Source organism: Somniosus microcephalus, chromosome 6 (assembly GCF_052327205.1).
Source record: "Somniosus microcephalus isolate GS21.2 chromosome 6, FLI_Smic_1.0, whole genome shotgun sequence".
Lineage (NCBI taxonomy): Eukaryota > Metazoa > Chordata > Chondrichthyes > Squaliformes > Somniosidae > Somniosus > Somniosus microcephalus.
Window position 1 is genome coordinate 179,162,345 of NC_140992.1, and position 27,806 is coordinate 179,190,150.

Consider the following 27,806-nt stretch of genomic DNA (forward strand, 5'->3'; position numbering starts at 1 on the left):
GCCACTTGCTCCACTTGACCCACCTCATTCCCCAGAAGCAGATCCAGCAATGCCTCCTTCCTCGTTGGGCCAGAAATGTACTGATCAAGAACTGTCCAATTATTCCCATTCCCCTCCTCCTTTGTCCTGGATGGTGTTGAGCTTCTTGAGTGTTGTTGGAGCTGCACTCATCCAGGCAAGTGGAGAGTATTCCATCACACTCCTGACATGTGCCTTGTAGATGGTAGAAAGGCTTTGGGGAGTCAGGAGGTGAGACACGTCACAGAATATCCAGCCTCTGACCTGCGCTTGTAGCCACAGTATTTATGTGGCTGGTCCAGTTAAGTTTCTGGTCAACGGTGACCCCCAGGATGTTGATGGTGGGGGATTCGGCGATGCTAATGCCGTTGAATGTCAAGGGGCGGTGGTTAGACTCTCGCTTGTTGGAGATAGTGATTGCCTGGCACTTCTGTGGTGCGAATGTTACCTGCCATTTATTAGCCCAAGCCTGAATGTCGTCCAGGTCTTGCTGCATGCGGATACGGACTGCTTCATTATCTGAGGAGCTTTGAATGGTGCTGGACACTGTGCAGTCATCAGCGAACATCCCCACTTCTGACCTTATGATGGAGACAAGGTCATTGATGAAGCAGCTGAAGATGGTTGGGCCTAGGACACTGACCTGAGGAACTCCTAAAGTGATGTCCAATGGCTGAGATGATTGGCCTCCTATAACCACAACCATCTTCCTTTGTGCTCGGTATGACTCCAGCCAGTGGAGAGTTTTCCCCCCGATTCCCATTAACTTCAGTTTTACGAGGGCTCCTTGATGCCACACTCGGTCAAATGCAGCCTTGATGTCTGGGACAGTCACTCTCACCTCACCGCTGGAATTTAGCTCTTTTGTCCATGTTTGGACCAAGTCTGTAATGAGGTCTGGAGCCGAGTGGTCCTGGCGGAACCCAAACTGAGCATCGGTGAACAGGTTATTGGTGAGTAAGTGCTGTTTGATAGCACTGTTGATGACACCTTCCATCAGTTTGCTAATGATTGAGAGCAGACTGATGGGGCGGTAATTGGCCAGATTGGATTTGTCCTGCTTTTTGTGGACAGGCCATACCTGGGCAGTTTTCCACATTGTCGAGTAGATGCCAGTGTTGTAGCTGTACTGGAACAGCTTGGCTAGAGGGGCGGCTAGTTCCTGAGCACAAGTATTCAGCACGACAGCCGGGATGTTATTGGGGCCCACAGCCTTTGCTGTATCCAGTGTGCTCAGCCGTTTCTTAATATCACGTGGAGTGAATCGAATTGGCTGAAGACTGGCTTCTGTGATGGTGGGGACATCAGGAGAAGGCCGAGATGGATCATCCACTTGGCACTTCTGGCTGAAGATGGTTTAGAACGCTTCAGCTTTGTCTTTTGCACTCATGTGCTGGGTTCTGCCATCATTGAGGATGGGAATGTTCATGGAGCCTGCTCCGCTCGTTAGTTGTTTAATTGTCCACCATCATTCACGACTGGATGTGGCAGGACTGCAAAGCTTTGATCTGATCTGTTGGTTGTGGGATCGCTTAGGTCTGTCTATAGCATGCTGTTTCTGCTGTTTAGCATGCATTTAGTCCTGTGTTGCAACTTCCCCAGGTTGGCACCTCATTTTTAGGTACGCCTGGTGCTGCTCCTGGCATGCTCCTCTGCACTCCTCATTGAACCAAGGTTGGTCCTCTGGCTTGGTGGTAATGGTAGAGTGAGGGATATGCTGGGCCATGAGGTTACAGATTGTGGTGGAATACAATTCTGCTGCTGCTGATGGCCCACAGTGCCTCTTGGATGCCCAGTTTTGAGCTGCTAAATCTGTTCTGAATCTATCCCATTTAGCACGGTGGTAGTGCCACACAACACGACGGAGGGTGTCTTCAGAGTGAAGAAGGGACTTCGTCTCCACAAGGACTGTGCAGTGGTCACTGCTACCAATGCTGTCATGGACAGATGCATCTGCGACAGGTATATTGGTGAGGATGAAGTCAAGTAGGTTTATCCCTCGTGTTGGTTCTCTCACCACCTGCTGCAGGCCCAGTCTGGCAGCTATATGGATTTGAATCACCCAGCTCCCCCAAGAGCCTGTGGCATAACACTGCCAGTTCCACTATCTGATGGGCAGAGGGTAATTAGAACTTGTGTATGATATTCCTCCCAGAAGAGTCCTGTCACACATTCGCAATTCATATACTTATTATTGGTTCTTTAGGGATAAAACTTTACTCATTGATTTGTGCCGAGTCTCTCCACCTCCCTCTCTCCTGAAGCTACTGATTTTTTTGCTGGGATTCCAAGGCCTCTAGTATCTCGGCCAATGAGCCCTTCTTCCTGTGAGGGCTATGACAGTGCTGAAAGTCCAGTCTACCATGGGAGGCATCACAGCCAAGTCTGATCCTGTCCTCACCTGACAGCCATACACATGCACTTTAAAGACTTAGGGGGAAAAATGTGGTTGCTTTGCGCCTCTTAGGGCGCTAACGGGGCATAAAGGAACTAGCGCCCGGGCACGGTGCCGCCAACGCATCCCGCGAAATTCAGTGTGAGGTTAGCGGCGGCGGTAACCATTAGCGCCCCACGGTGTTGCGCCGCCGGCGGTGACATCATCGCCGTGTGCAGCGCCTCATTCGCGCCCCGGCCGCGATCTTCGGTATCGCCCCTGACTTACCGCCGGACGCTATGTCGGACAGGGTCAGGGGGGCCTACATGTGGCTGGGACGGCGCTAATTAGAGGCGAGGTGCCAGGCGGCCATTTTCGTTGCTTTAAGAAGGGGAGGAAGGCCTGCAAAGCATGGTGCTGCGACACGTAGCGCCGTGATATTCCCTCGCAGCGCCCCAAGGAGGCGGGGCGCTTCCAGTAGCGCCCCACCTCCCTCTTGGGGCACTATCGATGAATTTCGGCCACGGGGGCGCTAATTATTTCGGGGCACTAAAAGTAGCGCCCTGGCGAAGTTAGCGCCCCAAAGGGGGCGCGACTCAATTTTTCCCCCTTAGACTTATATCGCGCCATTTACATCCTCAGGACGTCCCAAAGCGCTTTACAGCCAATGGAGTAGTTTTGAAGTGTAGTCACTGTTGTTATGTAAGAGACGTAGCAGCCAATTTGCACACAGGAAGATCCCACGTAACAGAAATGAGGTACATGACCAGATAATCTGTTTTTAGTGATGAGGGTTGAGGGATAAATATTAGCCAGGACACAGGGGAGAACTCCCCTGCTCTTCTTCGCAGAGTGCCATAGGATCTTTTATGTCCACCTGAGAGGGCAGACGGGGTTTAACGTCTCATTCGAAAGACGGCACTTCCGACAGTGCAGCACTCCCTCAGTACTGCGCTGGGAGTGTCGGCCTGGATCATGTGCTGAAGTCTCTGGAGTGGAACTCGAACCCACGACCTTCTGACAGAGGCGAGAGTGCGACCCACTGAGCCACGGTTGACACCGTTCCAGCAGGGGGCAACTGGACAGTGACAGGAAAGCGTGATTTTCCCAGGTGACGCCAATTGCTACCCCCAGCTCAGATCAGCGAACTCAGCACAGACATTTAAAGGCGATTAATCCTTTCACACACACTTCAAAATTAGCTCTTAGAATCTGCAAACGGCACACAGACCAGCTAACTGACAACAGGAAGATGGCACAAACCTGAACCCTGCTGCTCGCAAGGTCTGTTTCTATTGTGTGTCTGATGCATCCGAAGTGTGATTATTCATCTAGAAGAAAGAAAAGATGAAGAGAGGATTGGAAAAAAACAGACAGTCATTGCACAGGAAGAATCAGAGAGAATACGTGAAAAAAATACTTTTGAGCGTAAATCCAGAATATTCCAGCAAAACCATGTGACACTGAAGCGTGAGAGGATGCAGGCGTGGAAATGGAAAACACATTTGTCCCATTGGTATCAGGGTGGTCAGTGTTTTCTCTCCATTTACTCCCCTCCTCTCCTGAAAGCGCTGATTCACGCTGAGGTACGCTTCATTTTGGCGCTGGCAGCCTCCTGCTACTTTGCTCAAGTGGCCCCATTTCACGTGTTGGCCAAGAAGGCAAGGGGTGGGGGCGGGGGCGGGGGCAGTGGCGATTCACTTCTGTTAGCTGATCTCAACCAGAGCAGCCTCGACAGGAGGCGTCAACTCTCCCTGGGTTATGGAGGGGAAGCATCAGCCAGGGGTTGTTGTTGGCCACTCCTGATCATGATCCAGTCACTCCACTCCCCTCACCCCCCTCCACCGTCCCCTGCATTGGCCTCAGGCGACAACAGGATGGGGCCTGGCTCTGAGGCTCAGGTGTGAAGAGCAGAGACTTTGGGGAGCTGATGACATCTGCGGAACTGCACCTCAGTGAGAGTCAGTGCCAGCAGGGAGCGGGGAGGACAAAACTGGCAACAACAAAAAAAACACTGGCTAAATATAACAGTTAAATGCCGACTAAAGACAGAATAAAATAGCAATTAACATGAGTCTCACGCAGAGGAAAAAGAAATTTAATTTTAGCTCACTCAACTTCTCCCCTACTTCTCATCATCTACGAAAAACAATTTCCTCTTCAAATTGCCCTAATGATGAAAGCTTAGCCTAATAGCCTCGGGCTGCATATTTCAACAGCGCATGTAAAGACAGCTTATGGTCCAACAGTTAAATCACAGGAGAACCATCAAAGGCAAAGATCGACCCTTTATTAAATTCTTTTTAAACACCGACTGATATTCAGTGCTCATGCTGACTCACGGTGCTCAAAATATAAGTAATTTACAACTGCGTTGCAAGGATTTAAATTAACAGGACTGTAAGGGGATCTCATGCAACTCCTCATACAGTACTCTACTGAACCGTGGGCTTATCTGTGCTCTCCAGTGAGAGCCGCAAGCGAGTGAACATGGAACATATGGACAGTACAGAGGGAGATGAGGACCTCTGATGTCAAAAAGATTTTCATAATGGCTCCATGATGGCCCAATTGATAAAAGCAGTTTGTAATGCACAGAGCAGAGCGCTCCCCGGTTTTGATTCTCGCTCTTATGTTGAGTCAGTGGGGCGGCAGTAGGTTTGGGGCTTCGCTGTCGCCAGGGTTGGGGAGGGGAAAATAGAAATCTGCCCGCGCAAACCAGCGACTCCCCCCTGGGAAATGCATGTCGTGTGATGCTGACTCAGGAGGGAATGTGGCCTGGCTGTAATGTGCTGTCCTATGGTCAACTGTCTGCCCACGCTCACTGTCTGGGCTCATGTGTCATTTATCTCATTGTTGTTTGTGGGACCTTGCTGTGTGCAAATTGGCTGCCGCGTTCCCCTACAGTTCAGTGACTACACCTCAAAAATACTTCATTGGCTGTGAAGTGTTTTGGGACGTCTCGAGGTTGTAAAAGGCGCTATATAAATGCAAGTTCTTGCTTTCATTCATCTGTGAAGAATGGACACGTGGATGAATTACTGGAGGGTGACTCCAAGAAAGAAAGAACTTCCATTTATATAGAGCCTTTCGTGACCTCAGGACGTCCCAAAGTGCTTTACAGCCAAGTACAGGAAACTTTGTGTTATCCGGAGGTTAACTGTCCGGAATGCTCGAGCCACCGGCAAAAATCAGGAGCCGTAATTGTTGTGTATGTACCTTTAAGAGAGAACTGCTTTTATACTGTAGTACCGGCAGTGACCACACCTGTATATAAAGCCGTAGCAGGCTTCTGTACTTTCAGCTGCAGCATACCCTCTGTTCAGTAAACACCTGTGTAGTGTATGTACTTTGCAGAAGGGACTATATTCTGCAGCCCCTGTATACTGCAGTACCAGTAGTGACCACCCCTGTATATAAGCCTGTGTAGTAACTTTGCATAGTAGTTCCAGTTTTGTCTCCACTCAGTAAACACCTGTTGAAACCAGCTCCTGCAGTCCGTGTCTCAATTACACACGGACATAATACTGGCGACGAGCAGATCCGAACTTACCTACAGTCTGCACCGCCTCATGGGGATCCATCCCTGAAGTGAAGTTGTCAGAGGTCGAGGCCAGAAGGAACGAAAGAAAAAACAAACAAACAGAAGAAACGAGCGTCGACCATGGGCAACTGCCTCTGATTCATCAGATTTGAAGATTGCAGGAGAGGCTGTCGAGAGCGGGGCTTGGTTATCCTGTCCATGGTGTTCCAGCTAATCGGGCTGGTGGCAGGGAGTACACTGATCCTTCCTGGGCTGCGGCGGGCTAGAGCTCGATCGGGTGGCTTTTCAACGGGGCCAAGCAGCGTTGTCGGGAAGAGGAGAGAGAGAGAGGGTGGAGCACACAGGGCGTGGCCGGTGCTACGAAGCCGGGCGGTGTACAGACCCGAGAAGAGGGAGGAAAGTGTCCTGTAGGGGTTGCTCTGACGACGGGAAAATAAAAGAAATTAGAAGCGCAGAAAGCCGCGAGGAGCTGCAGTTTGCCACGGGGACCGCCGAGAGCGGCGTTAGCAGCAGCGCGGGGGGGAAGTGCGCGAAGATCATAGGGCGTCGCCATCAAGGCATAAAAACGCCAGCAACAGCGCTAGCAGCAGCGGAGCAGACAGAAAGCGCGGGAGGCGCCATCTTAATCCAGCGGGGAAGAAGGCAAAGCGCGGGAGGCGCCATTTTGTTAAATCGGGGAAGAAGGCAAAGCGCGGGAGGCGCCATCTTAGATTTCCAAGATGCCGAAGACTGGCAATATCACTGCCATCGATAATGCAATAGAAGACTGGACCACGTATGTGGAAAGAGTCGAAGTTTATTGCAAGGCAAACGAAGTAGCCGATGAGAAAAAGGCATCAGTACTACTAAACTTAATGGGCGCAAGAACGTACGGCCTATTGCGGAACCTGATCACTCCAGCCAAACCAATGGCGAAGAGTTTTAACAAAATTGTTGATATCCTACAGGAACACCTAAATCCTACACCGCTGCTGATAGCAGAAAGATTTAAATTCCACAGGAGAAATCAGCACAAAGATGAGAGCAATGCTGATTACCTTACGGAACTACGCAAGCTATCAAAGCACTGCCAGTTCGGAGCAGGACTGACAGACACTCTACGGGACAAATTTGTCTGTGGACTCCTGAGTGAAGGAACCCAGAAGAGGTTACTCTCAGAGAAAGAGCTGACGCTGGATAAGGCTTTCAGCTTGGCAGTATCGTACGAAGCAGCAGCAAGGGGAGCTGCGGAAATACAGCAAAAGCCACAGGAATACGGCACCCATGAAATGACACGGGGATTTGAAAAATGTTATCGCTGCGGCAGAACAACCCATGACCAGAAGGACTGCTGGTCCAAGGACAAAATATGCAGGCAATGCGGAAAGATGGGACACATTGCACGAGTTTGCAGGTCTGGAAAGAAGACTAACGACAACAAAAAGGCTACTAAGGAACAGTACAGGAAAGTACAAAAGATGACGGACAGTCGTTCCGAAGACCAGAAGAGCGATAGTGAATCCGGGAACAAGAGACTAAGCTGTCTCAAACTTCACAACGTAATCGCGAAAGAGGATCACCGAACCATTTGGGTCACCCTCACGATAGCAGGGTCCCAAGTCAAAATGGAATTGGATACAGGATCAGCCCTGACCGTCATGAATCGACGAGACTACAAGCGGCTATTCTCACACATACCCTTGAAAGAGACATCCATTGTCTTGAAGACGTATACGGGGCAGAAAGTATGCCCCAGAGGGAAATTAAGGGTGCCCGTCGAATACAACGGCAAAGAAATACAGAAACTGTATCTGTACATACTGCAAGATGGTGGACCACCGTTATTGGGACGTGAATGGATCAGAAAGATAAGTTTAGACTGGCACTCCATTCAGGCACTGACTGTGGCTGGTAAAAAGGATGATGACGTCACACCTGGACGATTGTCAAAAATCTTAGCTAACGCTAAAGAGGTATTTCATCAAGAACTGGGAACTCTTAAAGGCGTAACTGCCTCGATAAAAATAGAAGAGAATGCAGTCCCCAAGTTTTTCAAAGCAAGACCGGTACCGTATGCAATTCGCCCAGCTGTCGAGGCAGAGCTGGAGAATCTGGAGAATGCAGGTGTGTTATCTAAGGTAGACTGGAGCGAGTGGGCGACACCCATCGTTCCTGTCATGAAAAAAACGTTAAACAATAAGTCTGAGGAGCCAAGGAAGGTTCGCATCTGTGGGGCCTTCAAGGTGATGGTGAACCCAATCCTTCACACAGTACAGTATCCTCTTCCGAGGATAGAAGGTATTTTCGCCTCACTATCTGGAGGGAAGCGTTTTACAAAAATTGACCTAGCGCAACCATATTTGCAGATGGAGGTTGAAGAATCCTCTAGGAAGTATCTCACGATAAACACTCACAAAGGTCTTTACCAGTATAATCGACTGGTATTCGGAGTAGCATCAGTTCCGGCGATATGGCAAAGAGCGATGGAACAAGTCCTGCAAGGGATTCCGGGGACCCAGTGTTACTTGGACGACATCCTAGTGACAGGTGAAAATGACAGTGAACACCTTGCCAACCTAGAGCAGGTGCTCACTAGACTAAGAGAACACGGGCTACGAGCCAATCGCCCCAAGTGCGAGTTTTTTAAGAAACAGATATCGTATTGTGGCCACGTGATTGATGAAGAGGGGTTACATAAGTCCCCTGACAAAATTGAAGCGGTAGTTAAGGCTCCAGCGCCTGAAAATGTGTCGCAACTGAGGTCATTCCCAGGATTGGTGAATTACTACCGTAAGTTTTTGCCGAATTTGTCCACAATTCTGCACCCACTGAACGCCCTACTACAAACGGGAGTAGCTTGAAAATGGAGCGATGAATGTATGCGGACCTTTCAGAAGAGTAAAGACCTAATCACTCCAAGAGAAGTATTGGCTCACTACAAACCATCACTACCGATAAGACTGGCGTGTGATGCGTCTCCCTACGGCATTGGAGCGGTACTGTCACATAAACTCCTTGATGGTTCAGAGAGGCCGATAGCTTTTGCGTCACGCTCGTTAACTTCAGCTGAGCATAACTATGCCCAGATTGACAGAGAGGCCCTCAGCCTGGTGTGGGAGGTGAAGAAGGTCAATCATTACCTGCACGGTCAGAAATTTACTCTACTAACTGATCATCAACCTCTTGTCTCCATTTTCAACCCTAAGAAGGGTGTCCCGATAATGACAGCACAACGGCTACAGAGGTGGTCCCTTTTCCTAGGGGCACACCAATATGACATCGAGTACAAAGGAACTAAACAGCATGGGAATGCTGATGGATTGTCGCGCCTACCGTTGCCGACGGTGGAAGAAGCACCTGCAGTGGATCCAGTGGAGATATTCCACTCGACCATAGTCGAATGTCTACCTGTGACGAATGCAAACATAAAAGGAAACACGAAATGACCCGACACTCTCCAAGGTCTATGATTTAACGGTGAAGGGATGGCCAGCACATGGCGAACCACTGTTGCCAGCATTCTCGCCGAGAAGAGAACAGCTGTCAGTGTGCAGAGGAACCTTGATGTGTGGATCCAGAGTAGTAATTCCACCCAAATTGAAGGATAGAGTGCTCAATGAGCTTCATGAGGGTCATCTGGGAGGGGTAAAAATGAAGAACTTAGCCAGAGCATTTGTGTGGTGGCCGGGAATCGATAGAGAAATCGAAGAGATGACCAAGAGCTGTACAGGATGCCAGAAGGTCCAAAACGCCCCACCACAAGCCCCTCTACATCCATGGGAGTGGCCCTCATCTCCATGGCAAAGGGTGCACATTGATTTTGCTGGTCCATTTATGGACTCGATGTTTTTAATTGCGGTGGATGCACATTCAAAGTGGCCAGAGGTAATAAAAATGTCCTCAACCGCCACAGAAAAAACTATCACAGTCTTACGAACCATATTTGCCAGAAATGGGCTGCCTGAACAGATTTGCTCCGACAATGGACCACAGTTTGTGTCTGAAGAGTTCCGGAGGTTCTTAAAGAACAATGGTGTTAAGCATTACACATCCGCCCCATATCATCCAGCCACCAATGGATTGGCTGAGAGGCTCGTTCAAACATTCAAGAAGGCTATCAAGGCAATGTGTAATGAAGACATACCCCTACAACACAAGGTGGATAACTTCTTGTTTGCCTACCGGAATGCGACACATGCGGTTACCAACCAAACTCCAGCCATGATGTTCTTCAATCGAAGACTACGATGCCGCTTGGATTTGGTTAAGCCAAACATCAGAAGAGATGTGGAGAACAGGCAGTTTCAGAATATGAATGAAAGGCCGACCAGGAGTTTTAAGATAGGTCAACCAGTTTTGGCCCGGGACTACCGCACAGAGAAATGGCAGCCAGGAACGAGCTGCACACGGCAAGGACCCCTAATGTATACCGTGGACGTTGGAGAGAGCATTGTAAGGCGCCATGCTGACCAGATTCTAGAGTCACTGGAAAACGTCAATTCCACACCACGATCCGATACACCTGGTGATGAAACCGAAGTACCAATTGCATCTACCTCAGAATCGGTGATATTGGAAGCAGACGAACCAAACAACGACGTTGATCCCGAATCAACTTTGCCAGAAGAACCTGATACCCCAAAGAGGCGTTATCCAGACAGAATCAGGAAGCCTCCTCAAAGACTGAACTTATAATTGCTTAACTTCAGCTAATGTATCTAGCAACTGTAATTGTAAATATGTTATTTCATTATTAATCGAATGTTATGTACTGTTTAGCTAAAAGGGTAGGAATTGTAGTGTATGTACTTTGCAGAAGGAACTATATTCTGCAGCCCCTGTACACTGCAGTACCAGTAGTGACCACCCCTGTATATAAGCCTGTGTAGTAACTTTGCATAGTAGTTCCAGTTTTGTCTCCACTCAGTAAACACCTGTTGTAACCAGCTCCTGCAGTCCGTGTCTCAATTACACACGGGCATAATAACCTGTTATTACCGTTCTCCTGCAGTCCGTGTGTTATTGATACGCGGACACTACAGTGGCGACGAGCAGGTTCAAACTCACCTGCAGTACTGCATCACCTCACGGGGATCCATCCCTGAAAAGAAGCTTCTTGGAGGTCGAAGCCAGAGCAACGGGCGTCAACCGTGGGCAACCGCCCAGTGATCCATCGGAGTTCAGAGAATCGCAGGGGAAGCTGTGGAGAGCTGGGCTTGGTTCTCCAGTCAAGGTGTCCCAGCAAATCGGGCTGGTAGCAGGTAGTGCGCTGACCCTTCCCGGACTGCGGCGGGCTAGAGCTCGATCGAGCGGCTCTGCAAGGGGGCCGAGCAGCATCGTCGGGAAGAAAAAGAGAGAGGGTGGAGCGCACAGGGCGCGGCCGGTGCTCAAGAGTCGGGCAGCGTTAAAGAAAATAAAAAAGGGGAAGGAAAAGAGACGCGCAGTGGACAGCGTCGAAGAAGAATAAAACTAAGAAAATTAATTAACAAAAGAGAGACGCGCAGAAAGCCACGGGGCGCCGCCATTACTAGTTAGAACGCTAGGAGCAGCATTGGCAGCAGGGGGAAGAAGGAAAAGCGCGGGAGGCGCCATTTTAATCCATTGGGGAAGAAAGAAAAGCGCGGGAGGCGCCATTTTAAACCACCCAAGATGCCGAAGAGTGGCAGCATCACTGCTTTCGACAACGAAATAGAAGACTGGACCACGTATGTGGAAAGAATTGAAGTGCACTGCAAGGCAAATGAGGTGGCCGATGAAAAGAAGGCATCGGTATTATTGAATTTGATGGGCGTGAGAATGTACGGCCTATTGCGGAATTTAATTACACCAGCTAAACCAATGGAGAAAAGCTTTGAAGAGATTGTCAATATCTTACAGGAACATCTAAACCCTATACCGCTGCTGATAGCAGAAAGATTCAAGTTCCATGAAAGAAACCAGCACAAAGACGAGAGTAATGCTGACTATCTTACGGAACTACGCAAGTTATCGAAACACTGCCAGTTCGGAGCAGGACTGGCAGGTACCTTAAGGGGTAAGTTTGTCTGCGGGCTCCAGAGTGAAGGAACCCAGAAACGACTACTTTTGGAAAAGGACCTTACGCTAGAAAAGGCTTTTAGCGTTGCAGTATCCTACGAAGCAGCAGCACTGGGAGCTGCGGAAATACAACAGAAACTGCAAGAATATAGCACCAAAGAAATGGCATATGGAGCAGAAAAGTACTATCGCTGCGGCAGAACAACCCATGACCAGAAGGATTGCTGGTTTAAGGACAAAGTATGCAGGCAATGTGGAAAAGTGGGACACATAGCACGAGTCTGCAGGTCGGGAAAGAAAACCAACACTAAAAGAACTACTAAGGAAAAGTACAAGAAAGTACAAAAGATGACGGACAGTAGTTCAGAAGATCAGAAGAGTGATAATGACTCCGGGAGCAGGAGACTAAGTTGTCTAAAGTTACACAACGTGATCGCAAAGGAGGCTCACCGAACCATTTGGGTCACCCTCATGATAGCAGGGTCCCAAGTAAAGATGGAATTGGACACAGGATCAGCCCTAACAGTCATGAATCGATGAGACTACGAGCGGCTATTCTCACACATACCCTTGAAGGACACGCCCATTGTCTTGAAGACATATACGGGGCAAAAAGTCTACCCCAGAGGAAAAATAAGGGTGCCCGTTAAATACAACGGCAAGGAAACACAGAAACTGTATCTATATATACTACAAGATGGAGGACCACCATTATTGGGACAGGAATGGATCCGAAAAATACAATTGGATTGGCATTCCATTCAGGCGCTAACTGTGGCTGACAAAAAGGATGACGACGTCACACCTGGACGACTGTCAAAAATTCTAACTGACGCGAAAGAGGTGTTCCAGCAAGGACTTGGGACTCTAAAAGGCGTAACGGCAATGATAAAAATTGAAGATAACGCAAACCCAAAAGTTTTTAAGGCCAGACCGGTACCGTATGCGATCCGCCCAGCCGTTGAAGCAGAGCTGGAGAGTCTGGAGCGTTCGGGTGTGCTGTCCAAGGTGGACTGGAGCGAGTGGGCCACACCCATCGTTCCTGTAATGAAGAAATCATTGAGCAGCACGCCTGGGGAACCGAAGAAGGTTCGCATCTGTGGGGACTTTAAGGTAACTGTGAACCCAGTCCTGCACACAGTACAATATCCACTTCCGCGGATAGAAGATATTTTCGCCTCACTATCTGGAGGGAAACGCTTTACGAAGATTGATCTGGCCCAAGCGTATCTACAAATGGAGGTAGAAGAAGCATCTAGAAAATACCTCACGATAAACACTCACAAAGGTCTTTACCAGTACAACCGACTGGTATTCGGGGTAGCATCAGCTCCGGCTATTTGGCAGAGGGCGATGGAACAAGTCCTGCAAGGGATCCCGGGGACCCAGTGTTGTTTGGACGACATCCTGGTTACGGGCGAAAATGACAGTGAACACCTTGCCAACCTGGAGCAGGTGCTCACTAGATTACAAGAATATGGGCTACGAGCCAACCGCCCCAAATGCGAGTTTTTCAGGAAACAAATCTCGTATTGTGGCCACGTGATTGATGAAGAGGGGTTACATAAGTCCCCAGACAAGATTGAGGCAGTAGTCAAGGCTCCAGCACCGGAAAATGTGTCGCAACTGAGGTCGTTCCTCGGGTTGGTGAACTACTACCATAAATTCTTGCCAAATTCGTCTACAATTCTGCACCCACTGAACGCCCTGCTGCAAACTGGAGTAGCATGGAAATGGAGTGATGAGTGTAAGCGTGCCTTTCAGAAATGTAAATGCCTAATCACTTCAAAAGAAGTATTGGCCCACTACAATCCAACACTACCGATTCGGCTGGCGTGTGATGCGTCTCCCTACGGCATTGGAGCGGTGCTGTCGCACAAATTCCTTGACGGTTCAGAGAGGCCAATAGCCTTTGCGTCATGCACGTTAACCTCAGCCGAGCGTAACTACGCCCAGATTGACAGGGAGGCCCTCAGCCTGGTGTGGGGGGTGAAGAAGTTCAATCCCTATCTGCACGGGCAGAAATTCACCTTACTGACTGATCACCAGCCTCTTGTCTCCATTTTTAACCCAAAGAAGGGCATTCCGGTGATGACGGCGCAACGGCTGCAAAGATGGTCCCTTTTTCTAGGGGCACATCAATACAACATAGAGTATAAGGGCACGAAACAGCATGGAAACGCTGATGGGCTGTCGCGCCTGCCACTGCCTACGGTGGAGGAAGCACCTGCAGTGGACCCTGTTGAGATATTCCATTCGACCATAGTCGAATGTCTACCTGTTACAAACTCAAGTATAGAGAAGGAAACCCGAAATGACCCGACACTCTCTCGGGTCTATGATTTGACGGTGAAGGGATGGCCAGCACATGGCGACTCACTGTTGCCAGCATTCTCGCCAAGGAGAGAACAGCTGTCAGTGTGCCGGGGGACCTTGATGTGTGGATCCCGAGTGGTAATTCCACCCAAGTTGAGAGATAGAGTGCTCAATGAGCTTCATGAGGGTCATCTGGGAGGGGTAAAAATGAAGAGCCTAGCCAGGGTGTTTGTGTGGTGGCCGGGAATCAATAAAAAAATCGAGGAAATGACCAAGAGATGCACAGGATGCCAGAAAGTCCAAAACGCTCCACCACAGGCCCCGCTACACACATGGGAGTGGCCCTCATCTCCATGGCAACGGGTACACATTGATTTTGCTGGTCCATTTATGGACTCAATGTTTTTAATCGCCGTGGTTGCACATTCGAAATGGCCAGAGGTCATCAAAATGTCCTCCACCACCACGGAGAAAACTATTGCAGTCCTAGGGACCATCTTCACCAGGAATGGCTTGCCAGAACAGATTTGCTCCGACAATGGACCACAGTTTGTGTCCGAGGATTTCCGAAGGTTTTTGAGGAATAATGGGGTAAAGCATTACACATCCGCCCCATATCATCCAGCCACAAATGGATTGGCTGAGAGGTTTGTTCAAAACTTTAAAAAAGCAATAAAGGCGATGTATAACGACAACATACCACTGCAACACAAGGTGGATAATTTCTTGTTTGCTTACCGGAATGCGACACATGCAGTCACCAACCAAGCTCCGGCCATGATGTTCTTTAACTGAAGGTTAAGATGTCGCCTGGATTTGCTCAAACCAAACATAAGACGAGGTGTTGAGAATAAGCAATTCCAGCACATCAATGAGAAGCCAACCAGGAGCTTCAAGATAGGGCAACCAGTCTTGGCCCGCGACTACCGAACAGAAAAATGGCTGCCAGGAACAATATGCACACGGCAGGGACCACTAATGTACACAGTGGACGTTGGAGAGAGCATCGTGAGACACCATGCTGACCAGATTCTAGAGTCACAGGAACAAGTCAAACCCATACCACGAGCATGCGCACCTGGTGATGAACCCGAAGTACAGATTGCACCTACCTCAGAATCAGTGGTATTGGAAGTTGACGAACCAACCAATGACAATGAGCCAGAATCGACTCCGCCGCAAGAACAGGATACTCGAGAAAGGCGCTATCCAGACAGGATCAGGAAGCCTCCTCAAAGACTGAATTTATAAATGATTACTTTCAGCTGATGTATATAGTACAAAGAAAATTGTAATTGTAATTAGTTATTATTTAATTGTTAAATGAATGTTATGTACTGTTTATCTAAAAGGGGAGGAATTGTTGTGTATGTACCTTTAAGAGAGAACTGCTTTTATACTGTAGTACCGGCAGTGACCACACCTGTATATAAAGCCGTAGCAGGCTTCTGTACTTTCAGTTGCAGCATACCCTCTGTTCAGTAAACACCTGTTATTACCGTTCTCCTGCAGTCCGTGTTTTATTGATACGCGGACACTACAGTTTTCGTTAGGTTTTTTTTCTTCTCGTTGCTTTTTTCTCAACAGTCAAGCTCTGCAAGGTCTGCTGAAGTTGTTGCTAAGCTACAGAGACGCTACAGAGATGCTTGGACTGTTTAGAAGCTGTTGCTAAGCAATGGGGTTTGTTGACAGATACGGAGCTCAAAAGCTTCCATATCTTTCAACATTAGCGCTGGTTTGTCCGGCAGTTTTGAGGGAACGGCAACAGCTCGGTCCCGTCGGTGCCGGATAGCACAAAGTTTCCTGTAGGTACTTTTGAAGTGTGGCCACTGTTGTAATGTAGGAAACGCAGCAGCTAATTTGCATGCAGCCTGGTTTATGTGCTCCAGTCTCTAGCATGGTACTTGAACCGACCACCCTCTGACTCAGAGCCAAGGCCGACACGTTAAATTGAAGTCAATGGAAAGGAAAATTGGGCAGGGCATATAATGGACAGCCGATCCGATATCATCCATTTTACGCCATCGCTGAAACTTAAAATTACCCCAAATGCCTAAAGGACAGGAAGGCAAAGACTACAAATACAGGCATCACTCTTTAATCATGAACTGATAGTGTCAGCCCTGCATTCACCAGCCCCCCTGATTTCACCCCCATTCATTTTAATGATCAAGAATCGGCAGCAGAGGTGGCGGCACAGGATAAAGGGCGCGGGGCCCTGAGGACAGCGGACTGAAAGGAATCGGCAGCAGAGGTGGCGGCACAGGATAAAGAGCGTGGGGCCCGAGGACAGCGGGCTGAAAGGAATCGGCAGCAGAGGAGACAGCACAGGATAAAGAGCGTGGGGCCCGAGGACAGCGGACTGAAAGGAATCGGCAGCAGAGGTGGCGGCACAGGATGAAGAGCGTGGGGCCCGAGGACAGCGGACTGAAAGGAATCGGCAGCAGAGGTGGCGGCACAGGATAAAGAGCGTGGGGCTCGAGGACAGCGGGCTGAAAGGAATCGGCAGCAGAGGAGACAGCACAGGATAAAGAGCGTGGGGCCCGAGGACAGCGGACTGAAAGGAATCGGCAGCAGAGGCGGCAGCACAGGAGAAAGAGGGCGGGGCCGCCGAATTCCAAAAGAACAGCAAAAGCAAGGAGTGACATCACAGGACTGCAGGTAGGTGATTGGTGGGTGAGTATTAGTGTTTTATTCTCTCTAATGTAACTAGATAAACCAATTAATATAAAGATAGATAATTGTGTGAATAAAGACTTTAACTAAGAGAGTGAGAGAAGGAGCTGGAGATAAAGGTAGGTCCAACTTTTAAGACTCATAGGGGAAAAATTAGGTGGTGCCCATTTTGGGGCGCTAACGTCATCGGGGCGCTAAGTTAGCGCCCCCACCCCCCCGCCATAAATTCAGTGGTAGCGCCCCAAGCAGGAGGAGGGGTGCTACTGGAAAGCGCTCCAGCTCCTGCTTGGGGCGCTACTACTGAATTTCACAGCCCTACGTGCAGCTGCGCCACATGCGGCAGCACGTAGCACCACATCATTGCAGGCCTCCTCCCCTGATTAAAGGAGAGGAGCCTGGTACTGCACATACCACAGGGGAGCGGGGTGCTGTGAAAACAAAGGTAGAAAGAGGGATGAGGTCCTGCAGGCAGATTTCAGGGAGATAGGAATGAGATTAAAAAGCAGGACCTCAAAGGTAGTAATCTCCGGATTACTCGTGGTGACACGTGCTAGTGAGTATATAAATAGGAGAATAGAGCAGATGAATGCGTGGCTGGAGAGATGGTGCAGGAGGGAGGGCTTCAGATTCCTGGGGTATTAGGACCGGTTTTGGGGGAGGTGGGACTTGTACAGGCCGAACGAGTTGCACCTCAACAGGGCCGGAACCAATATCCTCGCAAGAAGGTTTGCTAGTGTTGTTGGGGAGGGTTTAAACTAATTTGGCAGAGGGATGGACACCAGGATGTAACATTAGAAAGGGGAAATAAAGTGCTCAAAGGATTGGGAGAGGCAGAGAGCACTAAAGTAAGAAAAAGTAAGTTATTAGGTGAGGTCAAACTAAGAGAGAATACAGGATGGTCTAAGATGGGTTTACAGTGTAAGTATGTGAACGCACAAAGTGTAGTAAACAAGGTAACTGAGCTGCAGGCACAAATAGACACATGGGAATATGATGTTGTGGCAATAACTGAGACCTGGCTCAAAAAAGGGCAGGATTGGATGTTAAATATTCCTGGTTATAAAATGTTCAGGAAAGATAGGAGGTGTGGCAGTATTGGTTAAGGAGAATGTTACAGTGCTGGAGAGGGAGGATGTCCTCGAGGGGTCAAGGACAGAATCTATATGGCTAGAGTTAAGAAATAATAGAGGTGCCATTACACTACTAAGTTTATTCTATAGACCACCAAATAGTGGGAAAGATATGGAGGAGCAAATTTGCAGAGAAATTACAGAGAGGTGCAAGAACTATCGAGTAGTAATAATGGGGGGCTTGAACTATCCTAATATAGACTGGGATCGTAATAGTGTAAAGAGCAGAGACGGGGAAGAATTTCTGAAGTGTGTTCAGGAGAACTTTCTTGATCAGTATGTTTCCGGCCTGTCGAAGGAGGAGGCATTGCTGGATCTGGTTCTGGGGAATGAGGTAGGTCAAGTGGAGCAAGTGTCAGTAGGTGAACATTTAGGGAACAGTGATCATAGTATCATAAGGTTTAGATTAGCTATGGAAAAGGACAGGGAACAATCTAGAGTAAAAATGTTTAACTGGGGGAAGGCCAATTTCAGTGGGATGAGAACGGGTCTGTCCCGGGTAAACTGAAATCAAAGATTGGCAGGCAAAACTGTAATAGAACAATGGGCTGCCTTTAAAGAGGAAATAGTTCAGGTACAGTTTAGGTACATTCCCACTAGGGGGAAAGGCAAGGCAACTAAAGTCAGGGTTCCCTGGATGACGAAACAGATAGAGAATATGATGACGCAGAAAAGAGCACGTATGACAGATGTCAGGTTGCAAATACATCTGAGAATCAGGCTATATATAGAAAGGTCAGAGGAGAAGTGAAAAAAAAATAAGAGGGGCAAAGAGAGGGTATGGGAATAGAATGGCAGCCAACATAAAAGGTAATCCAAAAGTCTTCTACAGGCATATAAATAGCAAAAGGGTAGTAAGAGGAGGAGTGGGGCCGATTAGGGACCAAAAAGGAGACCTATGTATGAGGCAGAGGGTATGGTTGAGGCACTAAGCGAGTACTTTGCAACTGTCTTCACTAAGGAAGGGGATGCTGCCATAGACATAGTGAAGGAGGAGGTAGTGAAGACACTTGATAGGATAAAAATTGATAAAGAGGTATTAGAAAGGCTGGTTGTATTTAAAGTAGATAAGTCACCAGGAACGGATGGGATGCATCCTAGGATGCTGAGGAAATTGAGGGAGGAAATCGCAGAGGTATTGGCCATAATATTCCAATCCTCCTTAGAAACGAGGCTGGTGCCAGAGAACTGGAGAATTGCAAATGTTACACCATTGGTCAAGAAAGGGCATAAAGATAAACCCAGCAACTACAGGCCAGTCAGTTTAACCTTGGTAGTGGGGAAGCTTTTAGAAACAGTAGTCAGTCACTTGGATAGGAGTAGATTAATTAAGGAAAGCCAGCACGGATTTGTTAAAGGGAAATCATGTTTAACCAACTTGATCGAGTTTTTTGATGAGGTAACAGAGAGGGTTGATGAGGGTAATGCGGTTGACGTAGTGTACAGGGATTTCTAAAAGGCGTTCGACAAAGTGCCACATAATAGGCTTGCCAGCAAAGTTGAAGCCCATGGAATAAATGGGACAGTGGAAGCATGGATATGAAATTGGCTAAGTGATAGGAAACAGAGAGTAGTGGTGAACGGTTGTTTTTCAGACTGGAGGAAGGTATACAGTGGTGTTCCCCAGGGGTCGGTTCTAGGACCACTGCTTTTCTTGATATATATTAATGACTTGGATGTGGGTGTACAGGGCACAATGTCAAAATCTGCAGATGACACAAAACTTGGAAGTATAGTGAACAGTGAGGAGGACAGTGATAGACTACAGGAAGACATAGACAGGCTGGTGAAATGGGCGGACACGTGGCAGATGAAATTTAATGCAGAAAAGTGCGAAGTGATACATTTTGATGGAAAGAATAAGGAGAGGACATATAAACTAAAGGGTACAATCCTAAAGGGGGTGCACGAACAGAGAGACCTGGGGGTATATGTGCACAAATCGTTGAAGGTGGCAGGGCAGGTTGAGAAAGCAGTTAAAAAAGCATATGGGATCCTGGGCTTCATAAATAGAGATATAAAGTACAAAAGTGTGGAAATTACGAAGAACCTGTATAAAACACTGGGTTGGCCCCAACTGGAGTATTGTGCCCAATTCCGGGCACCACACTTTAGGAAGGATGTGAAGGCCTTAGAGAAGGTGCAGAATAGATTTACGAGAATGATTCCAGGAATGAGGGACTTCAGTTACGTTGATAGACTGGAGAAGCTGGGGTTGTTCCCCTTGGAGCAGAGAAGATTGAGAGGAGATTTGGTAGAGGTGTTCAAAATTATGAGGAGTCTGGACAGAGTAGATAGAGATAAACTGTTCCCATTGGCAGAAGGGTCGAGAACCAGAGGACACAGATTTAAGGTGATTGGTAAAAGAACCAAAGGCGACTAAAAAAAAATCTTTTTTACGCAGCAAGTGGTTAGGATCTGGAATGCACTGCCTGAAAGGGTGGTGGAGGCAGATTCAATCATGTCTTTCAAAAGGGAGTTGGATAAGTATCTGAAGGAAAAAAAAAATTGCAGGGCTATGGGGAAAGGGCAGGGGAGTGGGACTAGCTGAGAGTTGGCACGGGCTTGACGGGCCGAAGGCCTTCTTCTGCACTGTAACCATTCTATGATTCTATGAATACCGGAAGCAGAAAAGCTGTCTGTACAGATGTCTGTAACATGGTTCTTTTGATGTGACATGAAATGTACTTGAATTAATTTCAAACACTTTTTCTATCAGGAACTGTTCCAAACGAGCCAATTCAAGACACTGCAAAGTTGGCCAACGTAATCCTTCCGACTCCTCATGTGCGGGCATCTACATTTTTGTACACAGCATCTGTCGTGAATTGAGCTGATTGCACAGTGACTGCAGAGGTCACCGTGAAGTACTGATGCTCCATAGTAACTGCACGCAGCTAAAGCATTCTGAGAAAGGTGGCATGCTGTTGCGTCCTTTTCTTCCCCTTGGCGTCTTACGATGCGGGAACATTAGTTTGTAAACTTTTCAATTGTTTTCTATCAGCAGCAAAGTATGAATCAAAACTCAGGCCCTGCCCCTCAGCCCCACCCCACCTCTCTATACTGTCTCCTCTCTTGTTTCAGAGTGGCAGAAGAGTGGCAATGGTATGGTGCCTGGATTAGTGTTGACATTTAAAAATGGTCTTTGCTATCATGTGACGTCCAGCGCTTACCAGCTCATCTGTGCCTTCCTCATCAAAGTCATCCTCCACTCCATCGCCTTCCTCGAGGATTTCGTCTCCATCCAGCTCTCCGCCGTCCACCGTGTCCCCCTCCGTCTGCTCGTCTGCTGTTGCGTCGTCAGCATTATCCGCCGCTCCTTCGCCTGGGTTGCGCTCTGTCGTGGCCACGCTCTCTGCCTTCGCCTCTGCAAAGTGACAGCCGTTACTACTGATTTCCAGACCCTCATTGCCTGACACAGGATCAAAACCCATTAGTGAGGATAACTGAACACCCGCCCCACAGCAGATGAGCTCCAGTTTCAAAGTTCCAGCTGTGCCAATGTCAAACAGCCACTTCTGTGGTTTTCCTTTAATTACGGGGGCGGGGGGCAGGAGACAATTACTGTGTATTGCTGAATAATAACTTCTACCCATTGTGCAAAGGAAAAACAGCTGACTGGTCATCATTGTCAGATTTGAGCTTAATCTAAATGTGAGAAATGTGGCTCAAATCCCACCAGCTAGCAGTTACATAGAATTACTTAGAAATTAGAGCACAGAAACAGGACATTCAGCCCAACTGGTCTGTGCCGGTGTTTATGCTCCACACGAGCCTCCTCCCACTTTCATCTCACCCCATCAACATATCCTTCTATTCCTTTTCCCTCATGTACTTATCTAGCTTCCCCTTAAATGCATCTATGCTATTTACCTCAACTACTCAACATTCTAACCACACACTTGGTAAAGAAGTTTCTCCTGAATTCCTTATTAGATTTATTAGTGAACATCTTATATTTATGGCCCCTAGTTTTGGATTCCCTCACAAAGAGCATAAGAAACAGGTGCAGGAGTGGCCATTTGGCCCTTCGAGTCTGCTCCACCATTCAATAAGATCATGGCTGACCTTCTACTTCAACTCCACTTTCCTGCACTATCCCCATATCCCTTGATTCCCTTAATATCCAAAAATCTATCGATCTCTGCCTTGAATATACTCAACGACTGAACATCCACAGCTCTCTGGGGTAGAGAATTCCGAAGATTCACAACCCTTTGAGTGAAGAAATTTCTCCTCATCTCCGTCCTATATGGCCTGCCCCTTATTCTGAGACTGTGACCCCTAGTTCTAGATTCCCCAGCCAGGGGAAACATCCTCCCAGCATCTATTCTGCCATGCCCTGTAAGAAATTTATATGTTTCAGTGAGATCACCTCTCATTCTTCTAAATTCTAGGGAATGTAGGTCTAGTCTCCTCAATCTCTCCTCATAGGACAATCTCCCCATCCCAGGAATCAGTCTGGCGAACCTTCATTGCACTCCCTCTAAGACAAGAATTTCCTTCCTTCAGTAAGGAGACCAAAACTGTACGCAGTACTCCAGGTGTGGTCTCACCAAGGCTCTATATAATTGCAGTAGGACGTCTTTACTCTTATACTCCAATCCTTTTTTAATAAAGGCTAACATACCATTTGCTATCCTAATTGCTATGCCTGCATGTTAACTTTCAGTGATTCATGTACGAGAACACCCAGGTCCTTCTGAATACCAACATTTCCCAATCTCTCATCATTTAAAAATATTCTGCTTTTCTATTTTTCCTACCAAAGTGGATAACTTTACATTTCTCCACATTATATTCCATCTGCCACTTTCTTGCCCACTCATTTAACCTGTCTATATCCCTTTGCAGCCTCTTTGTGTCCTCCTCACAACTTACGTTTCCACTTGGCTTTGTATCGTTAGCAAACTGGGATACATCATGCTCGGACCCCTCATCCAAATCTTTGTTGTAGATTGTAAATAGCTGAGGCTCAAGCAGTGATCCTTGCTGTACCCCACTAGTTTCAGCCTGCCAAACCGAAAATGACCAGTTTATTCCTACTCTCTGTTTTCTGTCCGTTAACCAATCCTCAATCCATGCTAATATATTACCCCCAATCCCATGAACCCTAATTGTGTGTAATAACCTCTTGTGTGGAAGTTTATCGAATGCTTTCTTAAAATCCAAATATACTACATCCACTGGTTCCCCCTTATCTACCCAGCTAGTTACAACTCAAAAATCAGAGATAGGGTACATCTACCCTATTGAACGCCTTCATCATTTTAAAGACCTCTATGCGGTCACCCCTCAGCCTTCTCTTTCTAGAGGAAAGAGCCCCAGCCAGTTCAGTTACAGGATTAAACATGCAAAGGGGAAATTCACCCGCAATGGTAAGATTAAATATTTCAGAATCCAGTTTAAATTTCTACATGAATGGAAAAATGTAATGAACGCATTCGAGGTGCAGAATGCTCTTCAGAAGGCGTCTGATAAGATGCCACACAAGGGACTCATTAACGAGAATTAAGTCATGTGGTATTAGAGGGAATGGCGCCACATGGATAGAGGGAAGGCTAAGGAACACAAAGCAATTGGAAGGGGTAAATAGATAGTTTTTCTGATTGGGCAGATTTGGGTATCGGACTAGGGAGCTGGCAAACTGTGGAGGAAGACTGCAGGAGATTGAAGGGAGACATACTGTTGAGTGCAGTGGGAAGATAGGTGGCAGATGCAGTTCAACAAAGGGAATGTAAAGTACTACATTTTGATAGAAAAAAGTGAAAAGAACTACAGGCTAAATGGTAAGACTGCTAACAGAGAGATCCAGGGGTACAAATACATAGATCATTAAAGACAGCTGTTAGCCCATAAAAAGGCAAATAGGATTCTGGGTTTTATAAAGGGGGCCTTGAATATAAAAGCAAGTAAGTGATGTTGAATTTGTACAAGACACTGCGTAGACCACAGTTGGGAGTGCGGCTTGCAGTTCTGGGCACCCATTATAGAAAGAATATTAGAGCTCTGCCTAATCAGGTGGACATAAAAGATCCCATGGCACTATTTCGAAGAAGAGCAGGAGAGTTCTCCCCAGTGTCCTGGTCAATATTTATCCCTCAATCAACATCATTAAAACAGATTATCTTGTGGCGGTACCACCGGTTGTCCCTTACATATAGATTTATATACATAATTCCCTTTAACTTACCTAACTGTATGTACTTAACTTACTTATATATGTTAGCTTACCTGTTGGGGCCGTTGCCCTTTTAACTTACCTGTTGGGGCCGTTGCCCCTTTAAGATTCACCCTAACGTGATGACGGCACGTCACGGACGTGCGTGCAGCGGCCGCCGGCCCGACTCAGCCTTCTAGGACGGCCGCTGGCACAGCCCGGCCTAGCGTCTTCGGCCTCAACGGCCAGCTGACGGGAGCGACGCGATCTTCCGCTCCCGCGGCAAGCACCAGCACAGCCCGGCCTCGCGACCTCGGCCTCAATGGCCAGCGACGCAACGACGCGCATCACGTGATGCCCTAAACGCGGGAAACGCGAACGTGATGACGTCACAACACAAACGCGATGACGTCATCACGCTCCCCACAGGACTGCGAACTCAGTCCTCGTGGAGTCCCCGCTGGGACAAGACCTACACCACGGTTCTCCTACAGTCAGCCATCTTACCTGCTATCTTACCTGCTGTAATTAGTCTGTTCCTGTAAATAAACAACTTGTTAATAGTTCGTCGAAGTCAAACTCTTTTATTTAGTGGCGATCTACACGAACCGCTACATTGGTGACCCCGACGTGATTTGAACACGCAGCCTTCTGATCTGGAGTCAGAAGATCTACACGAACCGCTACAATCTGGTCATTATCTCATTGCTGTTTTGGGGATCTTGCTGTGCGCAAATTGGCTGCTGCTGCGTTTCCAACATTACAACAGTGACTACACTTCAAAAGTATTTAATTGACCGTAATGAGCTTTGGGACTGTGGTAAACCACTGTTGTTAGTATTGTTGTTCACCACTGTTGTTAGTACTGTTGTTCACTGTTAGTACTGTTGTTCACTCTTGCATATTGTTGTACTTGTCTGTGCATGCCTCAGCTGACTCCGCCCCTGGCTCCACCCTCATGGCTGGGTATAAAGGTCGCTGCTCGGCAGCCCCCGGCCCTTTTGGATACCAGGCAACCACAAGAGGCATGCTCTGTTCTTTGGTAATAAAAGCCTGTTTATTACTTTCTCAATCTCCAGTCTTTTGTAGCAATTGATAGTGCATCAGGGACGTCCTGAGGTCATGAAAGGTACGATACAAATGCAAGTTCACTCTTTAGTTGGTGGCATCTTTGGGAAGCCCCGCTATTCCTCTTTGCTATATATAAATATACTTGCAGTATTTCTTCACTAATGTGCATCTGGCAAATATCAATAAAAAATGTAAAAAATAATTACCACTTGGCTGAAATTAGTAGCACTCCTAGCCACAGGTTAGAATGTGCTCAATGAACAGAGGTAGCCATGAAGTGCGTACCCTCAATCAGTTTCCATGGCAACTTGCCGTACCCAGTATTCAATTCCAGTTAAGCAAGGATGACCCAGTACTGAACTCCAGTGGGGCAATGGATTTAAACATTTTTAATTATAATTTTGATTAAGTTGTTGTTAATTTATTGCTTCAGACCTATGCTCAATAGCTGGAACTAGTTCAGAGTTTTGCTATGACACATCGGCACACTTACCTCCAGTGATACACTATCTTCGTAAGGTTTGCTCGCACACTCTAGAACTACAAGTTGTTATCTGAGCAGCAGAAAGTGTATCTATGTACTGTTATGAAAACATACTTTCATCTGATCTAAACTAAGGCAGCAGTAGGGAGACAGTTGGCTTTAGTGTCCCAGTGCTAGTGTGCATGTGTTGCCCGTATCCTGCTCACCCATCACTCCTGTCTTTGTTGATCTATATTGGCTCCCAGTCCCCCATCCCTTCCATTTTAAAATGATCATCCTCATGTTTAAATCCCTTCATGGCCTTGTCCCTTCCCATCTCTGTAATCTCCTCCAGCCCTACAATCCCCCAGGGGATTTGAGGGGAAATTTCTTCACCCAGAGGGTGGTGGGGGTCTGGAATTCACTGCCTGAAAGGGTGGTAGAGGCAGGAACCCTAACCACATTTAAAAAGTACTTGGATGTGCACTTGGGATGCTGTAACATGCAGGGCTACGGACCAAGAGCTGGGAAGTGGGAATAGGCTGGATGGCTCTTTGTTGGCCGGCACGGGCACGATGGGCCAAAATGGCCTCCTTCCGTGCTGTAACTTTCTATGATTCTATGACCACGCCATTCCTCCGACTCTGGCCTCTTGTGCATCCACTCTCCCTGTGTTCCACCAGTGGTGGCTGTGCCTTCAGCCATTTAGGCCGCATGCTCTGGAATTGCCTACCTAAGCCTTTCCATCTCTCCACCTCCCTCTCCTCAAGACCCTCTCTGAAACCCACCTCTTCGACCAGACTTTTGATCACCCCCTCCTAATAACTCCTTCTTTGGCTCGACATCTAATTATATCTGATCACGCCTCTGTGAGGCGCTTTGGAAGGTTATTGGTGCTATATAAATGCAAGTTGTTGTTCTTGTATGGAAAGAGATCAGGGGTAGGATCAAGCTTGGATGTGATGCCCTCCGTCACATACAGCCTGCCTACGCTCCGCGTCAAGGATCAGAACCTGAAGAACGGCCACTCAAATGCGGAGGCATCAGCAGGCTGATGGCGTCTGTGGAGTCAGCACATTGAAAAGCTGTATGGGAGAGAAAAGCGGTAAAACCAGGAGAAAAAATTGTATTTCATTAGAACTGAGTTATAAGTAATTGACACATTAGACACAACAGATTGGAAATTGAGTGTCGTTTGTGAGCTAATTGCGATGTAAATGAAAAGTTCCTGCCTGCAGCAAACACCAGCGTGTGCTCCACATTCAAATTGTTTTCAGCAATGGAACACTGTTTGAAACAGGAAAACTGAAGACACACTGCAGTGTTAGGGGGCAGCGTGGCATAATGGAATAATATGCTGCTCTTTTACCTGTAAGAAAGAAAGACTTGCATTTATATCACGCTTTTCACGACCTCAGGACGTCCCAAAGTGCTATACAGCCAATGAAGTACTTGTTGAAGTGTAGTCACTGTTGTTATGTAGAAAACGCAGCAGCCATTTTGTGCACAGCAAGCTCCCACAAACAGCAACGTGGTAATGACCAGATAATCTGTTTTAGTGATGTTGATTGAGAGATTAATATTGGTCAGGGACGCACCCTTTGAAATAGTGCCGTGGGATCTTTTACATCCACCTGTACAATCTGGGTTAGCATCCAGTCGTGACTGGAAGAAAACTCGTCAACAGACTTAAAAGGTTACATGTGAAGTTAATTTCAGGTAAGTCCGAACCCAAATCTAACAGCACAAGTCTGCAGCACAAAACTGACCACAGCTCAACACGAGCTGAGGGAGCTTCACTCTGCAGCTGCTGGTAGTATCTCTGATATTGGGAGGTGCTCAATGCTGACAAAAGTACTCGGAGTGGTAACGTGCTTCAGTCCAGAGCACTGACCCCTAATCCAGAGCACTGACCCCTGCTGCAGAGCATTGATCCCTATTCTAGAGCACTGACCCCTGTTCCAGCGCACTGACCCCTAATCCAGAGCACTGATCCCTAATCCAGCGCACTGACCCCTGTCCCAGAGCATTGACCCCTA

At 47.6% G+C, this 27,806-nt stretch overlaps 1 protein-coding gene across 1 annotated transcript in view; it reads right to left on the reverse strand.

The window, feature by feature from the left end:
• LOC147116230 (RNA-binding Raly-like protein) overlaps positions 1-27,806 on the reverse strand; it is a 1,022,237-nt gene that overhangs the window by 39,425 nt on the left and 955,006 nt on the right. Inside the window, exons 7-8 of the mRNA XM_085991011.1 lie at positions 21,247-21,440; positions 3,656-3,723 (exon numbers count right to left, since the gene is read on the reverse strand). Coding sequence (XP_085847137.1) covers positions 3,685-3,723; positions 21,247-21,440 — 233 coding nt within the window. The 3' untranslated portion in view covers positions 3,656-3,684. The remainder of the gene's footprint in view (positions 1-3,655; positions 3,724-21,246; positions 21,441-27,806) is intronic.